The sequence below is a fragment of the Rhinatrema bivittatum genome, chromosome 1 (genome assembly GCF_901001135.1).
Source record: "Rhinatrema bivittatum chromosome 1, aRhiBiv1.1, whole genome shotgun sequence".
NCBI classification, from domain to species: Eukaryota; Metazoa; Chordata; class Amphibia; order Gymnophiona; family Rhinatrematidae; genus Rhinatrema; species Rhinatrema bivittatum.
The window spans coordinates 144,424,166-144,445,070 of NC_042615.1; the positions used below are offsets into that span (position 1 = coordinate 144,424,166).

Consider the following 20,905-nt stretch of genomic DNA (forward strand, 5'->3'; position numbering starts at 1 on the left):
GTTTCCTAACTTATAGCCAGTAAGTTGTGCAGATATTGGTATTAGTCTACAGGCTCAAAACTGACTGAGAAATTGTGGTGTAGTAGAGTGTTTTCTAACATTATTGCTGTCCCTGACAGGCTCACAATCCACATGGATGAAGAACTGCGTGCCTTGGCTTTCAATACTCTGCAGGCATTAATGCTTGATTTTCCTGACTGGCGGGAAGATGTGCTTTCAGGATTTGTTTACTTTATTGTGCGTGAAGTGACCGATGTCCATCCGAGTCTTCTGGACAATGCTGTGAAGATGTTAGTGCAGTTAATAAATCAATGGAAACAAGCAGTCCAAATGCATAATAAAAACCCAGAATCCCAGGTATGATAACACATAAAATAGGTTTGGTCATCTATTTAAAAAGATGATATTCCTCTACATGATTCACTTTCCTAGGAAATATCTTGTAATTTTATATTGTAAACCTACTGATTTTATCAGTTTATTTCACAATACTGCATACGCATGTTATGTAATGAGTTTTGCAAATTTCTTGTTTTTTTCCAATTTTTAGCTGTTAAATGCTTATGCTTTTTTGAAGAAACAATGCATGTGTAAACTACATTTAGGAGAATTCAAGCTTTCAAATTTTATAATTTGATGAATCTAATAGCTGGAATGAGAGGGATTGTTTTTTTTTTGTTTTGTTTTGTTTTTTTAACCCAGTACAGGTGAAATCAAGTATCACTAAGTAACTAACTCACTGCAGCAATTTCTGTTCCACCTGGGCCAATGAACAGTAATTGAGTTCAAGATTTGAACATGGGTCTCCATGGCACAGTGTGTAGTGTTAATGTAAATGTCTCTTATTTAACAAATTATGAAATTTTGAAGGATTTTTGTTTGTTTTTTTCCCTCAGAAAAATATTGCTAATGGAGTGACCCATACACTCCCACTGGAGAGAAATTTATATTCCAATGTGTTCCATGTCGTGGAAGGATTTGCACTAGTTGTTCTTTGTAACAGTCGTCCTGCAACTAGGAGATTAGCAGTAAATGTTCTTAGAGAAGTACGAGCCTTATTTACAGTCTTAGAAATGTCAAAGGTAAGACAATATATGATTAAAGTTTTTAAATTTCTTAGCTGCCATACCAAGTGGTGTGTTCATCCTTCTGTGAGATTCAAATGGATTATGTTTTGTTCATTTTAGGGTGATGAAGAATTGGCCATAGATGTAATGGACAGACTAAGCCCTTCTATTCTTGAGAGCTTTATTCATCTTACTGGGGCAGATCAGGTGAAGACTTATAACTTCTTGTCTGTGTAATTATTTTTCAAGTAATTTAGCAAGTTGCTTTTTTATGTAGCTTGCTACAGAGCTATATGGCTGCCAGCCTGCACTGGAGCCTGAGCATCTATTTTCATAAATGCACAATTCTCCACTAATCCAAGAAAACAGAGTCCTGAGATTGTTTTCCAAGCAATCTCCCTGAGGGCAACTCATTTTCTGCTGCTATACCCTTAATTACTTTGTAAAAGCATTCATTTACTCATGTCTTGAGAGAGTAGAAAAAAATAAAATGACTATAATGCACCTGATTAATTTTTGTATTTAAATATGCAATGAAGGTACAGCATTTTTCAAAACAAGAGGAAATGGTAATAAATTTATTAAAGCATGTATTACAGATAGTGTTTAATGTTATCAAACATAATTTCTCAAAAAGCTGGCAGTTTGGTATGTAGTTTCTACCCACTTGCATCATAAAACATAGAAACTAGACAGCAGAAAAAGACCATGTGGCCTATCTAGTTTGCCAACCCATGCCAACTAATCAGCTTTACAATCTATACCACTCCCTCAGAGATCCTATGAATTTATCCCATACTTTCTTGAATTCAGATATTTTTTAGCACCCAGTCAGATGAATCCAGAACCAAGTGGGTTATGCACCTCTACCAGCAGATAGGGACAGAGCAAACTGATGTCACAGTACATATACCCCTACAGTGACAGCCTGCCAGTATTCTCAGTCTCCAGCAGATGGATGTGCATCTTCCCAATGGGGATTGCTTCATTTTAAAGAAAAGGAGAATTAAGGAAACAAATTCTCCCCACTCTCCTGCGGTGATACCAAATGGTCCTTCCCACAGCTGAGAATTCCTGAGGTGATTTCCATGGTGCCTCAGACAAGAGCCTTGGACTTAACTGCTTGAGCAGCTGAAAGGCAGCGGATGCAGGAAGCCAAGCGCAGTGGTGACAGCATATGCCCCAAACCCCCACCCCGCAGCTGGAGACCATCTCTGTACCTCAGCCAGGTAAGGCTGAGCTCCGGTAAAGTTATAAAGAAAAAAAAATTATTATACAGAGACCTAGAAGGAGGGTTTTATTGTATAGGGCTTCCTCCTTGTCCTGGTCTCCATGCTCTGTGCGCCAGTTCGACGTTTGTCCCGCTCTGTGGGAGGTTGAGGGACATGGGCAGCCTAGCGGTTTGAATAGCCTCCTTAGGCTAGGCCCCACTCCGAGGCTTTTTGCTGCCGGCCACGTGGTAGACCACAACGGCATTTCACACACTTTCTAAGGCTGCCCTCTATAGGATGGTCAGTCCGGTTTGTGAGTTTAGCTGTGCATTCAGTTTGCGCAGCCAGTTTTTGGATGCACAGTCGAACCTTGTAGTCTGTGTCCACGTTAAGTGACACCGTAGTGGCCACTCGCTTTCCTCTGTGCACAAGTAGTACTATGTGCTTAAGTTTTTTGGGCGCTTATTTTTGGGCACCTAGGTGTGTGACACCTAATTGTTGGACGCATAATTTTCTGGCGCCTTGATTGAGCGTACATTAAAAAAAAAAACAAAAAAAAAAAAAACTAGACATACACCTCCAGCTGCCATTCAGTGCATTTTTGGCCATAATGGTGCCTGTACCTAAGAAGCCTAAGCGTCTTTCTCTGTGCACTGTTTGTCATATTCCGGCATCTCAGCCAGGGGTGTCCGCTAATTTGTGCCAGCGCTGTTTGGAGGCTCACGAAGAGTTGTCTTCCTCTGATTTCACTAAGGCTGGTTCTTTGCAGCCGGATGTGGATCTGAGTAAAGTCGACTCTTAAGTGAGGCACTTGATTTTTGACCTCCCCTAACTGGTTCCTCAGCAGGGGAAGGTAGCTCAGTGAGTACACCTCAGTTACCTCCTGGTCTGGATACTTCTACTTTTTCATAGCTACTTTTTCAGGTGTTGCAATCCTTTCTTCAGGCGCAGTCCTCAGCCCTGTCCAATGCTCACAGAGCAGAGGTGCAGGTAGGATCCTTGCCTGGACCTTCTGTAATCACCGAATTACTCCTAGAGCAGCAGGGACCTCCGGATAGAGATCTGGATGGCATGGATGATGCCATTCCTGACTCTCTTGAGGATGGTAACCCCCCCCCCCCCCCCCCCCCCGATTAGAACTGTATAGATACCTACAGTGCACTGCTTGTAATGCCCCTCTCCTCAGAGTGAACTTTACCACTACCCTTTGTCACCTCCCACTCAACCAATTTCTAACTCAGCCAGGCACTTTAGGGTCCATATCAAGGGAGCTCAGGTTATAAGGTATCTTTGCGGAGCTGTGTCAAAGGCCTTACTGAAATCCAAGTACACTACATCTAGCACTCTTCCATGATCAAACTATCTGGTCACCCAATCAAAGAAATTGATTCATTTTGTCTGACAAGACCAACTTCTGTTAATATCATGTTGCCTCAGATCTTATAATCCTTTTGGATTCCAGAAACTGCACTATCCTCTATTTTATCAGATATTCCATTAATTTGCTTACCAGAGAGTTCAGTCTGACAGGCCTATAGTTCCCAGCCTCCACCTTACTTCCTCTTAAGTGAATAGGAAACATACATCCTCTGAAACTACTCCTGACTCTAAAGAAGCATTGAAAAGGTCAGCCAGTGGAACTGCCAGAACTTCTCTAAGTTCCCTTAATATCCTCCGATATATTCTGTTTGGCTGCATCCCTTTGTTTAGCTAGTTCCTCATAAAAACAGTTTTCTGAAAATCAGTTGAAGTTTACCTCACTTCTGATCCGATTTATGTTTATGTGGTCTGTTCCTGGCCCTTCCAGAATGAACACCGAACAGAAATATTAAGCAATTTCACTTTTTCCCTGTCAGCCTGTTTTCCTTCCCTTTCACCTCTGCATATCATAGTGCCACATTTGCACTTCCTCATGTAACTATTTAAAAAAAAAGTATTGTCCCCCTGTTTTACTGTATTTGCTATTTTTTCTTCCATTGCATCTTTGTATCTCCTAATTTTTCCAGCTTCTCTTAGCTTTTCCGGATAATATTGCCTGATTGCCTCTTTCTACGATCTCTTGTATTTTATGAATGTGAACCATTTTATCTTACTTTTTCAGCTAATAAAAAGGTTAGTTGCCCTTGCAATGCCTCCTTTTAGTTTTTCTCACTCCTGTTCTGCTTCCCCTAGATTTTCCCATCCAACTAATGATTCCTTGAGGTATAAATATAAGATTTGCCATACAGGATCAGATCAAAGGCCCATCAAGCCCAGTATTGTTTCTTCGAGGCAAGCAGGATGGCAGTCCTCACATATGGATGCAAACAAAACAGGAGTTGACCAGTCATTTTAGGTTTAGGGATTCATAATACATGTACAATCAATAGCAATCAAAGTTGGTTTTTAAAATTAGTCTTTAATCTTATTTTTAGTAGTTGGTTGATAAATGTTTTGCAGCTCCTGATGCAACCCTACCCCCAGGTGAAACTGTGCCTGAGTTGGGCATAATTTATTCCATTTGTGTATTTCTACAACTTCATTATAAATAAAGGAATCCCTACACCTAAAGCGATTGGTCTACTCCTGCTTTGTTTGCTTCCTGGTTTTGTTTGACTGTCTCCCGTGCTGTTTTTTTGGGCTGACCTCACACATGGGTGACATCATTGGATGGAGCCCAGATATGGAAAACATGTTAGAGTTTCTAGAACTTTGACTTGCCACACTGAGCATGCCCAGTGTGCCCTATACCATGCATCCACATGGAGTACCTCTTCAGTCTCTCTGTGGAGCCTGCAGCATTGTGGCTGGTGAGCTGTTTTTTGCCTTTTTGGCCTATTTTGGGAAAAGTTCAGGGTGGTTTCCTTGGGTATCTTGATCCCCCTTTTGCAAAACCGGGGACTGGCTATTCTTTTTCAGTCTGAAGGATGTGTACACTCACATCAAGATCTTTCCCAGTCACTGAAAGTATCTCTGATTCATGGTGGAGAAACAGCACTTCCAGTTTCTGTTGTTGCCATTCACAAAATGCCTGGCCATGGTGGTGATGCACCTCACAGGCTGGGGGTGCATATTTTCACTTATCTGGATGATTGGCTGGTCAAGAGCACATCTCAGGGAGGGGCCATTAGGTCCAGGCATTTGACCATCCGGGTGTTGGGAGTCCTAGGGTTCGTCAACTACCCAAAGTCTCATCTCAACCAATCACTTTAATTAAACTTCATAGGATCCCTGATTGGTATGGCTCAGGACAAGGCCTTCCTGCCTCATCAAAGGGCATTTGCTGCTTTGACCATTGCAGCAGAGCCAGCAGGGGCAAGCCTGGCACATGTTGAGGCTGTTTGACCATATGGCAGCAACCGTCCATGTCACTCCCTTGGCACGCTTACACATGCACAGAGCCCAATGGACCCTGAGGTCACAGTGGTACCAGGCCACGCAGAGCCTCCAGGATTGCATCTAAGTCACCTGGCCCCTCCGGGGTTCTTAGTCCTGGTGGCAGGTCTTTTCAAATCTGGAATGGGGGATTTTTTTTCGAAGTCCTCCTACCCAAATTGTCCTAACCACAGATGCATCCACGCTGGGCTGGGGAGCTCATGTAGATGGGCTCAGCACCCAGAGTCTCTGGATTGCCCAGGAAAGCTGTTGTCAAATCAACTTCCTGGACCTTTGGGTACGTGCTTTGGGCTTTCAGAGATCGACTGTCCAACAAAGACAAAGTTGTTCTGATCCAAACCGACAACCAGGTAGTGATATGGTATGTCGTCAAGCAGGGAGGTACAGGATCGTACCTCCTGTGTTAGGAAGTGGTCAAGATGAGATCTTGGGGCCCTGTCCCACAGAACGGTGCTCAGGGCCATGTACCTGGCAGGGATGGAAAGCGTGGTAGCGGACAGACTGAATCATGCCTTCTGACCCCATGAGTGGTCCCTGGACCCAAGGGGGTTGCAAATAGGATATTCCGCCTCTGGGAAGCTCAGACATGGACTTCTTCATGACCCCTTGCAACAGAAAGGTTCCTCTGTTCTGCTGCCTGTACAGGAAAGAGGGCAAACCAGCCTCGGATGCTCTTGCACGTCATTGTAGCAAAGGTCTTCTGTACACATAACCTTCAATTCCCTTAGTGGTGAAGACTCTGTTGAAGCTTGTTGAGGACAGGGGGACTATGATCCTTATAGCCCCTTATTGGCCAAGCAGGTTTGGTTTCCACTCCTGCGGGAGTTGTCCATCTGGAGACTGAGTAGTTTGGGTACTTGTCCAAATCTCATCACACAGGATCGTTTCATGTTGCGTCATCCCAAGCTCCAGGCCCTGTCACTAACAGCCTGGATATTGAGTGGTTAGTTCTGCAACCACATGAGCTCTGAGGATATGACTCAGGTCCTAGTGGCTTCTAGAAAGCCCTATGGACTGAAGCGGAGGAGGTTTTCAGTATGGTGTGAGCAGCAGGTCCTAGATCCATTCTCGAGACCCACATGAAAATTGCTTGATTACCTTCTACATCTTTCGGAGGCTGACTTGAAAACCAACTCCATTAGAATTCATCTGAGTGCAATTAGCGCATACCACCATAGTGTAGATTGTACGGCCATCTCTGTACACCCTATAGTTGTATGTTTTATGCTGGGCCTGCTTCATTTGAAGCCTCCCCTGAGGCCTCCCTCTGTGTCTTGAGACCTCAGCGTGGTTTTTCCTAGAGTGTAGCCAGATGGACTCAGGACCAATGGGTATAGTGTACTCCTGATAGCAGATGGGAGATGGAGTCAAATTTCAAAGCTGACGTCAGCCTACATATATTTTTATTTAACAGTTTTTTATACCGACCTTCATAGTAAATTACCATATCGGATCGGTTTACAGTTTAACAAAGGGAAAAACTAGAGTAACAAATTCAAGTAAAACGAAAGATAACAATAAGTAGGAAAAGTCAAAGTTACAATCAACAGGGGGAGAGAACTTGGAAGCTTGCAACAAGCTGGAAAGAAGAAAGGCCGGTAAAAGTATTTTTACCATAGAGTGTACAAGTTAAAACTTAAGAACGGTGCTTTAACCTGAAAGTCTCAGAGTCCATTTATTTATTTATTTATTTTCTTTGAGAAACGGAGTGCCAGACCGGGTAGGAATGAAAGGCCAACTAGTAATTGTCTGGTGGTTCAGGGAAGGCTTGGTGAAAGAGCCAGGTTTTAAGTCTTTTTCTGAAAGTTAAAAGGCAAGGCTCCAGTCTGAGGTTTGATGGGATGCTATTCCAGATAGATGGGCCTGCTATCGAAAAGGCTCTGTATATGGTTGTAGCGAGGCGTGTGGCTTTAGTGGGGGGAACATTAAGAGTGCCTTTGTAAATGTCTCTAGTTGGTCTGTTAGAGGAGTGGAGTTTGAATGGTATTTCCAGGTCAAGTTGAAGTTGATGATGGATGGTTTTGTGGATTAAGGTGATTGATTTGTATAAAATTCTGAAATTTACTGGTAACCAGTGTAGGTTCCTGAGAATGGGTGAGATGTGTTCGTAGCGGCTGGTACTGGTCAACAATCTTGCTGCCGCATTTTGAATCATCTGCAGAGGTTTGGTAGTGGATTTGGGGAGTCCTAGTAGAAGGGCGCTGCAGTAGTCTATTTTGGCGAACAGTAGCGCTTGGAGGACTGTCCTGAAGTCATGGAAGAATAAGAGTGGTTTAAGTCGTTTTAGGACCTGTAATCTGTAGAAGCAATCTTTAGTTGTTGTGTTGACCATTTTCCTTAGGTTTAGTCGATTGTCTAAAATCACCCCAAGATCTCTAACCTGCTTACATGTGATGTGAGAGTTGAGTGGTGATGGTTGGGAGATATTGTTATCATTTGAGGAGATGAGGAGAAGCTCTGTCTTAGAGGCGTTGAGGACCAAGTTTAAGCTGTTGAGTAGATTAGTGATGGATAGTAGGCAGTTATTCCAATGGGTGAGTGCTTTTGAGATTGATTCTGTTATGGGGATTAGAATCTGTACGTCGTCTGCGTACAGATAATGAATTAGGTTGAGATCTGTTAACAGATCTGTTAACAGTTGGCTGAGGGAAGCTTAGCTCTTCAGTATTTCTCTGTCTCCTAAGCAGATAGGGACACTACACACACTAGAATAGTGTTAGAAATTTTAAAACAAAGAAGAAAGAAAACTTACCTCTACAAGATGAGTCCCACTCTCCTATGGTGATACCTAAGGGTTCCTCCCCCAGTCGAGAATTCCTGAGGTGATTTCCGAGATCCCTCAGAGGCAAGCCTCGGTCCGGTAGCCGGTCCCGATGTGGACTTAGCCCCTAGGGTGGCTGAGAGGCAGCGGGTGCAGAATCGAGAGCGGCGGCGAAGGTAATTCCCTCTCTCCCCACAGCCGGAGACTGTCCGGCACGAGACCGGGAAATGCCGAGACCAAGAAACGCAGAGACCAAGTAAGGTAGAAACTTCTCTTAAAGCCTCCGGTCTCCGAGACTCGATTTTCCGCACAGATCGTCCCTTCCGGCGTGTGTTACATCAGGTTGAGCAGCCCCGTCTGGGCTTAGACCCTGATCCGGTGCGAGGGTCCACACACGTGGAGACCCTCCAGGGGGGGTCGCTATCTTGTCCATGTGATCGTTGGTGCCATTTCCCCCCCTTGACCGCCATAATATTTATTTTTTTATTTTTTTACTATACCGGCTTTCATGACATGGATCACATCAAACCGGTTTACATTTAACAAAGTGTGCAAGATAAGAAATAACTCAAACAACTGTAACAAGAGCATTGTAAGGAGAGTGACAGTTACAATAAAACAGGGAAATAAATAACTGGGAGTTGGAGGTGAGAAGAGGGGGATTTAACTGACAGCAACTTACTTACAATGTAACAAGATTGAGTCCGATAAAATGTGATTTGTATAGTATTTGTATAGTATTTGTATAGTTCCATAAAATGTGATTTGTATAGTAGATGATAAAGATAACAATGTGAAGGTGATGACAGCGATTGACATGGTTTGTTATTTAAATCCATTTTTGATAATGTGATTGAGATGTCGGGTGTAGGTCTCAGTCCGTGATTGGAAAGGCTTTTTTAAAAAGCCAAGTCTTCAGCCTTTTCCTAAATGTTGGTAGGCAGGGTTCTTGTCTCAGGTCCGCTGGGATGGAGTTCCATAAAGGTGGACCTGTGGTTGACAGTGCTCTGGCACTGAGAGACTTATGATGAATGGTTTTTGCGTGAGGCACCTGGAGAGATTCTTTGTAAGATTCCCTGATGGGTCTGGCGGATGTGTGTTTTTTGAAGGGAATTTGTAAGTTGATCCGGGCTTGTTGGTGAATGACTTTGTAGATGGTGGTGATGGATTTGTAGATGATTCTGTAGTGGATCGGTAACCAGTGAAGGTCCTTGAGGATTGGGGTGATGTGGTCCATTCTCCTAGAGTTCGTCAGGATTCTGGCCACTGTATTCTGCACCATTTGTAGAGGTTTGGTATGGGAAGCTGGGAGTCCCAGTAGTAGCGAGTTACAATAATCTAGCTTGGAGAAGATTATTGCTTGAAGAATTGTTCTGAAGTCCTGTGAGTGGAATAAAGGTTTTATTCTTTTTAGGATATGTAATTTGTGAAAGCAATCTTTGGTGGTTTGGTTGATGAATGATTTTAAGTTGAGACGGTTATCCATGATGGCTCCTAGGTCTCTTACGTGAGAGGTTTGAAGGAGAGATGGTGGCTTTGAAAGGGTATTGTTGTTTTCCGGGGAAATAAGTAGAATTTCCATTTTCGAGGCATTGAGAATTAGGTTTAGACTGGTGAGGAGGTGGTTGATTTCTGTTAGGCAGCTATTCCAAAATTCTAATGTTTTTGAAATGGATTCTTTTACTTGGATCACGATCTGGACATCGTCTGCAAAAAGGAAGTGTTTCAGGTTTAGTTTCATTAGCAGTAGGCAGAGAGGGAGCAGGTAAACATTGAAGAGCGTGGGTGAAAGGGAGGAGCCCTGCGGTACCCCTTGAGAGGAAGGAAAGTAATGTGATTCTTTATTATAAATTTTGACCTTGTATCCTCTGTTGTCCAAGAAAGTTTTGAACCAGGTCAGTGCTGTGTCTTTCACTCCTATGTTTGCCAGTTGTTTTATGAGGAGGTGGTGGTTTACTGTATCGAAGGCAGCCGAAAGGTCAAAGAGGATTAATAGGTAAGCGTGACCTTTATCTATGCCGGAGAGGAGGAAGTCCGTGAGGGAGCGAAGGAGTGTTTCGGTGCTTGATTCTTTGCGAAATCCATATTGATTCGGGGAGAGAATCTTGTGATCCTCGATGTAATTTGATAATTGGGTGTTTACTAGTTTTTCCATATCTTTAGCTATAAACGGAAGGTTGGAGATGGGGCGGTAATTGTTGGGATCGCTCGCATTTAGGTTAGGTGTTTTTAGGAGTGGTTTGATTGAAGCTGTTTTAAGGTCGTCTGGGTAGATACCCTGGGACAAGGAACAATTTATGATGTCTGCTAGAGATTTCGATATAGTATCCAGGATTAGTAGAAGTAATTTGGACGGAATTTGATCAAACGGGTGTGATGACGGTTTCATTTTCTTCAGAACCGATTGAGTCTCTGAAATGGTGATGGGTTCGAAGGCGTTTAGGTGAATGTCTTTGTTTGGGAGAAGATATGTACTATCGGATGTGCCCTTGTTTGGTGACAGTTGTTTGAGGAGGTCAGAGATTTTTTTACTGAAATGAAGAGCCAGTTTGTCTGCTTTTGTCTGGGATAATTCGGTTGGAATATCTGGAGTGATAGCTTTTGTGAGACTGGAGACGTAGGTGAAAAGAGCTTTAGAGTCGAAGATGAGGTGGTGGATCTTGCTGGCATAGTAGTCTCTCTTGGTTTTCAAGGTCATGTTTTTGTATAAGTGGAGGGAACGTTTGTAATCAGATAGTGAGGAAGGAGAGGGGGCTTTACGCCATTTTCTTTCTTTCTGACGAAGTAGGTGTTTGAGTTTTCGCAGCTCATCATTAAACCACGGTTGTCTTTTGGACGCATTTTGTTTAAGCTTTTTAGTTGTCAGAGGACACAGTATGTTTGCTACTGATTCTGTTATTTTGGACCAGGATTGGAGGGCTGTGTTGGGCGTGGTGACGTCAATATAGGAGAGATCTGTGGCTAGGAGCTTGGTGAGGTACTCTGAGGTGCAAGGTTTCCTGTAGATAAATGATGGTCTGGCGAGCTGCTTGGATTCCGGATGTAATAGGGCAAAGGTAGTGGAGATTGAGTGGTCTGACCATGGGACTTGATTGCACACTGGTTGTTTGGTTTGTGAAATGCCGGAGTTAGTAAAGAGAAGATCCAGGGTGTGGCCAGCTTTGTGAGTAGGTTTATTGATTTGTTGTTTGAAACCCATTGCTGACATTGCAATGGGTTTCAAACAACAATATTTTCCGGGTTTCAATATTGCCCGCTCAACTGAGCCGTGCGCACAACTGATTTGTGTGCACAGTGGCGCGCACACCTGTGCCGTTCGCACAGCGACACACATAACTGTGCCGGGCGCATAGCGGCCTGCATAAACGGCCCAAGCGCACAAGTAGTGGCCTGCACACACTTCTTTAGGCATTCTACTCGCACATCTTCGGCACATCCGGCGCACCAAACCAAGCCTCCTGGTGCTATTCCTACATGCACAGATGAGTTTTGAAGCTCACCACGAGCACAAACCATGGCACCACCTGCCAAGAAGGCCAAGGGACAAGCCCTCTGCCCAGCCTGCCACCTGAGAGCTGCGCAGCCAGAAGTGGCCTCCTCCCTGTGCCAGCAGTGCGAAGAGGCTCAGGGGGAACCAAAGCAAGGTCCCTCACAGCCAGTAGAGGGATCCGTATCCACTAATGATAGTACCCCGGACCTCTGTATCTCCAACTCGGCTCCTACACACAAAAACACCTCCAGGGCTTCCACTATAACCCCCCTGGAATCAATATGGATCCAAGGACTTTTTCCTGGGTGGAATTCTTCAAAGGGCTACAAATCTTTGTCCAAGCGCACTCAGTACCAACTGCGACCCAGTCGCCACCAGAAACGCAAGACGTTCCAAGCACCTCTCGGGCCCATTGATACATGCCCCTTCCTAAGCAAGAGCCTCCCTACCCGGGGATACAGACACCTCGGAGGATGAGGCTGACTCCCTGGAGGAAGGAGAAATCCCCCCCAGGGATGGAACTATGATGCAATTCTTCTCCAAATATGAGTTACCAGCTCTCATGTCTCAGACCCTGAAGACACTGGTCATTCCAGGCATGGACACCACAGTGGAACCAAAGATAAACCCCATCTTGGTCTCCCTCTGTCGGGCCTCATGCTATTTTCCAATGTTACAAGTGGTACCGCAACTGAATGACCTGGAATGGAATGCCCCAGAGGCCAGCTTCAAAGGAGGACAGGCCCTAGAAGCCCTATATCCCTTGGAACGCGCAGCTAAGGAGCTCCTGCGGTTCCTAAAGGTGGATGCCATGGTCTGCGCAACCTCCAAGCGCACGACCATTCCCGTCGAGGGAGGAGAGGCAGGCACTAAAGGATGCCCAGGACAGAGGACTGGAATTCATCCTTAAAAGTCCTTTGATGTAGCAGCAATGACTCTTCAGATCGCTTCCTGCTGTGCCATGGTGGCATGTTCTTGCTTGCTCCTCTCCAGAGACGCAACCACGCCTTTTGAGACAATGGAATCTGCGGTATCATTCCTCATGGATGCGACCTCAGACCTTGTGCGCACCTCTGCCAGGAATGTCACCTCGGCAGTGGCAGCCAGAAGACATCTATGGCTCCGAAACTGGTCAGCCGAGGTGAAACTCACGAAAATGCCCTTTAAAGGAGCCCTCCTGTTCAGAAGCGAACTGGAGAAGTTAGCCGACAAATGGGGTGAATTCCCAGTACCTCGGCTACCAGAGGACAAGAACAAAAGGTATCGCCTCTCTCCTCGAACATCCAAGGGCAGAGGATCACAGTGCTTCAGACCATACCAAGTACCTCGCCCCGCAGGCAGTAGCCAGCCCTTTCGGAACAAACACAAGAGGGGAGCCGGTCCAGGCCCCAGCCGTACCCCACAATGAGAATCAACAGACCCATCCACAGGAAGAAGCCATAGGGGGCAGGCTTGCCCTATTCTACCAAAGATGGGTCGAGATAACGTCGGACAAGTGGGTCCTAACCATCATTCGAGAGGGATACTATCTGGTCTTCCACAGCATTACCCCAGACAAATTTGTGAAATCCCCTTGCCACTCCCCTTCCAAGAGGACAGCAGTGGAAACCACACTGACAAAATTGCTCTCCCTACAGTCTATAACACTGGTGCCCATGCACCAACAAAATACTGGGTACTATTCCATCTATTTTATCGTCCCCAAGAAAGAGGGAACGTTCCGGCCCATGCTGGACCTCAAGTCTGTCAACAGCTACCTGAGGGTACCACACTTCCGCATGGAAAGTCTACGTTCGGTCATAAGGGCAGTACAGTCGGGAGAATTTCTGACCTCCCTGGACCTGTCAAAAGCCTATCGGTACATCCCGGTCCATCACAACTACCAGAGCTTTCTACGCTTCGCGATCATGAACCACCACAACCAGTTCCGGGCACTACACTTCGGACTAGCTACTGCCCCTCAGAAGTTCACCAAAATCATGGTGGTAGTGGCAGCAACACTGAGGAAAGAAGGGATCCTCGTACACCCATACCTGGACGATTGGCTGATCAGGGCAAAATCTCCAGAAGAAAGTCATCAGGCGACCACCAGAGTCAAGAATCTACTGCAGAATCTCGAGTGGGTCGTCAACACAGCCAAGAGCTGCCTGCAGCCCTCCCAATCCCTAGAATGCCTGGCAGTCTGGTTCGACACCCAACAAGATAAAGTCTTGTGGTAGACCTGATTGACAAACTGAAGAATAATAAATCACCTGGACCGGATGGTATACATCCCAGAGTTCTGAAGGAACTAAAAAATGAAATTTCAGACCTATTAGTAAAAATTTGTAACCTATCATTAAAATCATCCATTATACCTGAAGACTGGAGGATAGCTAATGTAACCCCCATATTTAAAAAGGGCTCCAGGGGCAATCCAGGAAACTACAGACCGGTTAGCCTGACTTCAGTACCAGGAAAAATAATGGAAAGTGTTCTAAACATCAAAATCACAGAAAATATAGAAAGTCATGGTTTTCTCACAGGACAAGCAGGATGGTTGTCCTCACAAATGGGTGACATCGAGGATGGAGCCCACCACGGAAAACTTCTGTCAAAGTTTAACAGAACTTTGACTGGCCCCTACTGGGCATGCCCAGCAAGGCACTGACCCTGCAGCCAGCAGGGGTCTCCCTTCAGTCTTCTTTTTTCCGCGCAGCAGTTGCCACGCGGTGAAAGGAGCTCTCTAACCACGTTCCTGACAGGAATTTGGAAATTAATTTCCTAAGAAAATTTGCCCCTCAGGGGTCTCCCTTCGACAAATTTTTTAGTCATCTTTCGGAACCCGGTAAGTTTTTTGCCTTCTTCCATCGACTGCCGTCGATTTTGGCCCTTGAGGCCTGTTGGCACTTACCGATCCCCAGCCTAAATTTTGGCTTCCAGCCATGGCAACGGGGTTCCGCCGTTGTCCGGATTGTACCCGGACTATGTCCATCACAGACCCCCATAGGGTTTGTGTAATGTGTTTGGGTAGTGAGCATGATGTCCTGACTTGCACCAAATGTGCCTTAATGACACCCAAGGGTCGCAAAGCCAGGATGGAGAAGATGGGGCTCCTCTTCCATGCACCCACCCCAACGCCATCGATAGCATCGACGTCATCGGAACCGGCACCGTCGAAGTTGTACCATCATCGCCAACCCTCCGGTGACCGTCCGCCATCGATCGCTTCTCGGCCATCGACTCCCGTTCCTTCCCCGGATGGGCGAGGGGACCGGACAGAAAAGCATCGCCATCGACGGCACAAGTCTCGGCCTGTCGAGGATCCACAACCATCGACCTCTGTTCAAGCCGAGCCACCGACAAAGAAGCCGCGAACAGACCGGACATCCTCCACGTCTTGTTCGTTGGCATCGAGGAAACCCTCACCCTCCCGGGGTGCGGGGGCCGTGATCCCACCGGTTACGGTGGTACTTCCGGCCCTGCCTCAGCCTCCCTCTCCTGTCGAGCCGGGTATGGTTACCCCTGGTCTCCGGGCAGAACTGGACCGGCTGGTCCAGGAGGCCATCGAGAAAGCAATGAAGAAATTACAACCTCCATCGGCACCGTCTCCGGCACCGGTTCCAGTGCCGCCCTCAGCACCGACACCGGCACCGGCTTCGCCACCGAGGAGGGAACAGACCACCGAGCCGTTGATACAAGCGTTAGCACCGCTACTCAGCCGTATGGAGGCGCTCATGATGGCCCTTCCATCGGTGATTCCAGTGCCATCGACAACACCACCATCTCCGACTGGATTCTCATCGGCAGGAGAAACACCGTTTCGGATTCCCCCTTCCGGGGTGGTTCCATCGGTACCTCCTGGCATATCTCCACCGATATATCCTTCGGCTCCATCGATTCCGCGCCAGACACCGATTCCATCGGCAGCACCGAAGCCATCGATGCCATTTCTGATTCCACCTACGGCACCGATTCCACCTCGGTTTCCATCGATGCCCTCAGAACCTCAGCCAGGTCCATCAGGGCTACAAGCCCCACACGATCCCTACGATACCTGGGGTGATGATGATGATACATCTTCTGACACAGATTTGCCTTCGCCGCCATCTCCTACAGAGAGTAGAAAAAGATCTCCTCCTGAGGATCTCTCTTTTATTAATTTTGTAAAAGAGATGTCAGAAGTTGTACCTTTTCAGTTACAATCTGAAGCCGATGATAGACACCAAATGATGGAACTCCTTCAATTTCTGGATGCGCCAAAAATCATCGCTTCCATCCCTATACACCAGGTGTTTTTGGATCTGCTCAAGAAAAACTGGGAATCTCCTTCATCGGTGTCTCCAGTTAATAAGAAAGCTGACTCCACATACCTTGTCCAGTCAGCACCAGGTTTCCAAAAGCCTCAACTGGATCATCGCTCTGTTGTAGTTGAGTCTGCACAGAAGAAGGCCAAGCGTCTTAAGCCGCACTCTTCTACCCCACCTACCAGGGACAACAAATTCCTGGATAGTGTGGGACGAAAAGTGTACCATGGAGCTATGTTGATTTCACGCATAGCTTCATATCAACTCTATATGACTCAATACAACAGAGCTATCCTTAAGCAGATGCAAGACTACGCTGACACGTTGCCGGACCAGTACCAACCGCAACTTCAAGCCCTTCTTCACAAGGGATTTGAAGCAGGGAAGCACGAGATTAGGACTGCCTACGATATATTCGATGCTTCCACGAAGGTTTCAGCCACAGCCATCTCAGCTAGACGTTGGGCTTGGTTAAAGTCATCCAACCTTCGCCCAGAGGTCCAAGATCGTCTTGCTGATTTACCCTGCTTAGGCGACAATTTGTTTGGAGAACAAATTCAACAGATTGTGGCAGAGTTAAAAGACCACCATGAGACGTTGAAACAACTCTCGTCTATCCCACCTGAGGTGATCTCCAAGCAACCGCAAAAGAAGGACTCTAAAAAGTCGTTCTTTCGACCACGCCGCTACTACCCTCCGTCAACTAGGGCTCGTCCTGCACGGTCCTCTAACAGGCCTCAGACTCGTCAGCCGAGAAAGCAAAGGCCTACTGTAGCCCCACCTCCTGGGCCTGCGGCGGGCCTTTGACTTCCCTGTATTGAGCACAAGCCAACTCCCTCTTCCACACATCCCTGTGGGAGGTCGTCTGTACCACTTCTTACACCGTTGGAAACAGATCACCTCAGATCAGTGGGTGCTAGCAATTATCGCACAGGGTTACCACCTCAACTTTATAACACTTCCGCCAGACTCCCCGCCCCTTCAGGCATGGAGTCTAACCAGCCATTTGACTCAATTACAACAAGAAGTATTCCTTCTTCTACAATCAAATGCTATAGAACCCGCCCCTCCTTGTCAACAAGGGAAAGGATTCTATTCCAGGTACTTCCTAATACCAAAGAAATCAGGGGGGGCTTCGTCCAATTCTGGACCTTCGGGCCCTCAACAAGTATCTGCAAAAAGAAAAGTTCAAGATGGTAACCCTGGGCGCCTTGCTCCCTCTGTTGCAAAAGGGGGATTGGCTGTGCTCTCTCGACCTCAAGGACGCTTATACCCACATTGCGATAACACAATCTCATCGCAAGTATCTGCGTTTTCTGATAGGCCACGACCATTATCAATACCGGGTACTACCTTTCGGTCTGGCATCTGCTCCACGAGTCTTTACCAAGTGTCTCATAGTAGTAGCAGCATTTCTCAGGAAGGAAGGTGTCCACGTCTACCCCTATCTGGACGATTGGCTCATCAGGGCCTCTACCCCTCAGTTTCCTCAATCCTCCCTAAAATTAACAATTCACACACTCCTTTCCTTAGGGTTTCTTGTCAATTACGAGAAATCCTGCTTGGTCCCATCTCAGACCTTATCCTTCATTGGGGCAGACTTGGACACCTTACAGGCAAAAGCCTACCTTCCAATTCAACGAGTCCACACTCTCATGTCCTTAGCTCGCCAGCTCCAGTCGCAACACACTGCCACGGCTCGCCAGTTCCTCATTCTCCTAGGACACATGGCATCCTCGGTTCAAGTCACTCCCATGACCCGACTAGCCATGAGAGTAACACAATGGACTCTACGACACCAATGGATTCAAGCTTTTCAGCCTCTGTCCTCCATTATCACAGTCACACAGGCGCTACGCCTATCCTTAACCTGGTGGACGACTCAGGTCAACCTCCTTCAGGGCTTACCCTTTCTTCCACCGGATCCGCAAGTAATCCTAACCACCGACGCTTCTCACATCGGTTGGGGAGCCCATGTGGACGACTTCCAAACCCAAGGATTATGGTCCAAAGAGGAAGCCGAACACCAGATAAATTTCCTGGAACTTCGAGCAATCCGCTATGCGCTCCGAACTTTCAAAGATCATCTATTCCATCAGATAATCTTAATCCAGACGGACAACCAAGTGGCCATGTGGTACATAAACAAGCAGGGAGGCACAGGCTCCTTCCTTCTGTGTCAGGAAGCTGCGCAGATCTGGGCGGAAGCCCTCTCCCACTCCATGTACCTCAGGGCCACTTACCTGCCGGGAGTAGACAATGTATTGGCAGACCAGCTGAGCCGTGTCTTCCAACCACACGAGTGGTCACTCGATCCTCTGGTAGCGACCTCTCTGTTTCACAAGTGGGGTTTTCCCCGCATAGACCTCTTTGCGTCCCCTCAGAACCACAAAGTGGACGATTACTGCTCTCTCATTCGGAGCCAGCACTCTCGGCCGAGGGATGCATTCTCCCTCAAGTGGACAACCGGTCTGCTCTATGCATTCCCTCCACTTCCTCTTGTGTCAAAGACTCTCGTGAAGCTACGCCAGGACGGAGGAACCATGATCCTGATAGCACCTTACTGGCCACGCCAAGTATGGTTTCCAATACTCCAGGATCTCTCCATCCGCAGGCACATTCCTCTGGGAATGGACCCGCATCTTCTCACTCAAAACGACGGATGCCTCCTCCATCCCAACCTCCAAGCCTTGTCCCTGACGGCATGGATGTTGAAAGGTTAGTCCTTCAACCATTTAACCTTTCAGATTCAGTTTCTCGGGTCCTGATAGCTTCACGAAAGCCTTCCACAAGAAAGTCTTACTCATACAAATGGAAAAGGTACACATCATGGTGCACTTCTCAGTGCCTTGATCCCCTTTCCTGTCCAATCTCTAAGTTCTTGGACTATTTATGGCACCTATCAGAATCCGGTCTAAAGACCTCTTCCATTAGGATGCATGTCAGTGCGGTAGCCGCCTTCCATAAAGGTATAGAGGGTGTCCCTATTTCAGTACAACCCCTGGTGACACGCTTTCTTAAAGGCTTGCTCCATCTGAAGCCACCCTTACGTCCTCCGGCCCCATCTTGGGACCTTAATCTGGTTCTTGGTCGTCTTATGAAACCTCCTTTCGAACCTCTGCACTCCTGTGAATTGAAGTATCTCACATGGAAAGTATTATTCCTGTTGGCTATTACTTCAGCTCGCAGGGTTAGTGAGTTACAGGCCTTAGTCACCTATCCGCCTTACACTAAACTCCTGCAGGACAGGGCGGTACTCCGCACTCACCCTAAATTTTTACCCAAGGTAGTTTCTGAATTTCATATCAATCAATCCATCATACTACCTATCTTTTTTCCCAGGCCCCATTCCAACTCTGGGGAACAGACTCTGCATACCCTAGACTGTAAACGAGCTCTAGCGTTTTATCTAGACCGTACAGTTGCTCACAGAAAGAGTACTCAATTGTTTGTCTCCTTCCATCCTAACAAGTTAGGACAACCTGTGGGTAAGCAGGCTCTTTCCTCCTGGTTGGCGGACTGCATTTCCTTCTGTTATCAGCAAGCTGGCATTCCTTTCCAAGACCGTGTCAAAGCACACTCTGTGAGGGCCATGGCGACTTCAGTGGCACACCTTCGATCGGTGCCGCTTCCTGACATCTGTAAGGCTGCAACCTGGAGTTCTCTCCATACCTTTGCAGCCCACTATTGTTTGGACAAAGCTGGAAGACAAGACTCCATCTTCGGCCAATCTGTCTTGCGTAACCTTTTTCCAACATGATGTACCAACACCCTTCCACCTTCCAAGTAGGGTGCGGATGCCCTTTCCCAAATTCCACCCCAGTTGTTGTGCCTGTTGCACATCGTTGGGTACAATTGGTGCAGGTCAGGACATCCTCAGCTCGGTACTCACCCATTTGTGAGGACAACCATCCTGCTTGTCCTGTGAGAAAGCAAATGTTGCTTACCTGATGTAACAGGTGTTCTCACAGGACAGCAGGATGTTAGTCCTCACGAAACCCGCCCGCCACCCCGCGGTGTTGGGTTCGTTTTATTTTTACTTTCTAGGCACTGCCTGTAGCTTTGAAAATCAGACTGAAGGGAGACCCCTGCTGGCTGCAGGGTCAGTGCCTTGCTGGGCATGCCCAGTAGGGGCCAGTCAAAGTTCTGTTAAACTTTGACAGAAGTTTTCCGTGGTGGGCTCCATCCTCGATGTCACCCATTTGTGAGGACTAACATCCTGCTGTCCTGTGAGAACACCTGTTACATCAGGTAAGCAACATTTGCTAAATGGAACAAAGGCAGCATGGCTTTACCCAAGGCAAGTTTTGCCTCACAAATCTGCTTAACTTTTTTGAAGGAGTTAATAAACATGTGGATAAAAGTGAACCTGTAGATGTAGTGTACTTGGATTTTCAGAAGGCATTTGACAAAGTTCCTCATGAGGCTTCTAGGAAAAATAAAAAGTCATGGGATAGGTGGCGATGTCCTTTCGTGGATTACAAACTGGCTAAAAGACAGGAAACGGAGAGTAGGATTAAATGGACAATTTTCTCAGTGGAACAGTGTGGGCAGTGGAGTGCCTCAGGGATCTGTATGGGACCCTTACTTTTCAATATATTTATAAATGATCTGGAAAGAAATATGACAAGTGAGGTAATCAAATTTGCAGATGATACAAAATTGTTCAGAGTAGTTAAATCACAAGCAGATCGTGATAAATTGCAGGAAGACCT

General features: G+C 46.6%; 1 protein-coding gene across 11 annotated transcripts in view; it reads left to right on the top strand.

Moving 5' to 3' along the window:
- Positions 1-20,905, top strand: part of FRYL (FRY like transcription coactivator) — a 978,233-nt gene that overhangs the window by 610,692 nt on the left and 346,636 nt on the right. For all 11 annotated transcript variants that reach the window (XM_029588005.1, XM_029588013.1, XM_029587996.1 and 8 more), the window contains 3 exons: positions 120-357; positions 897-1,082; positions 1,188-1,274. In XM_029588005.1, coding sequence (XP_029443865.1) covers positions 120-357; positions 897-1,082; positions 1,188-1,274 — 511 coding nt within the window. The remainder of the gene's footprint in view (positions 1-119; positions 358-896; positions 1,083-1,187; positions 1,275-20,905) is intronic.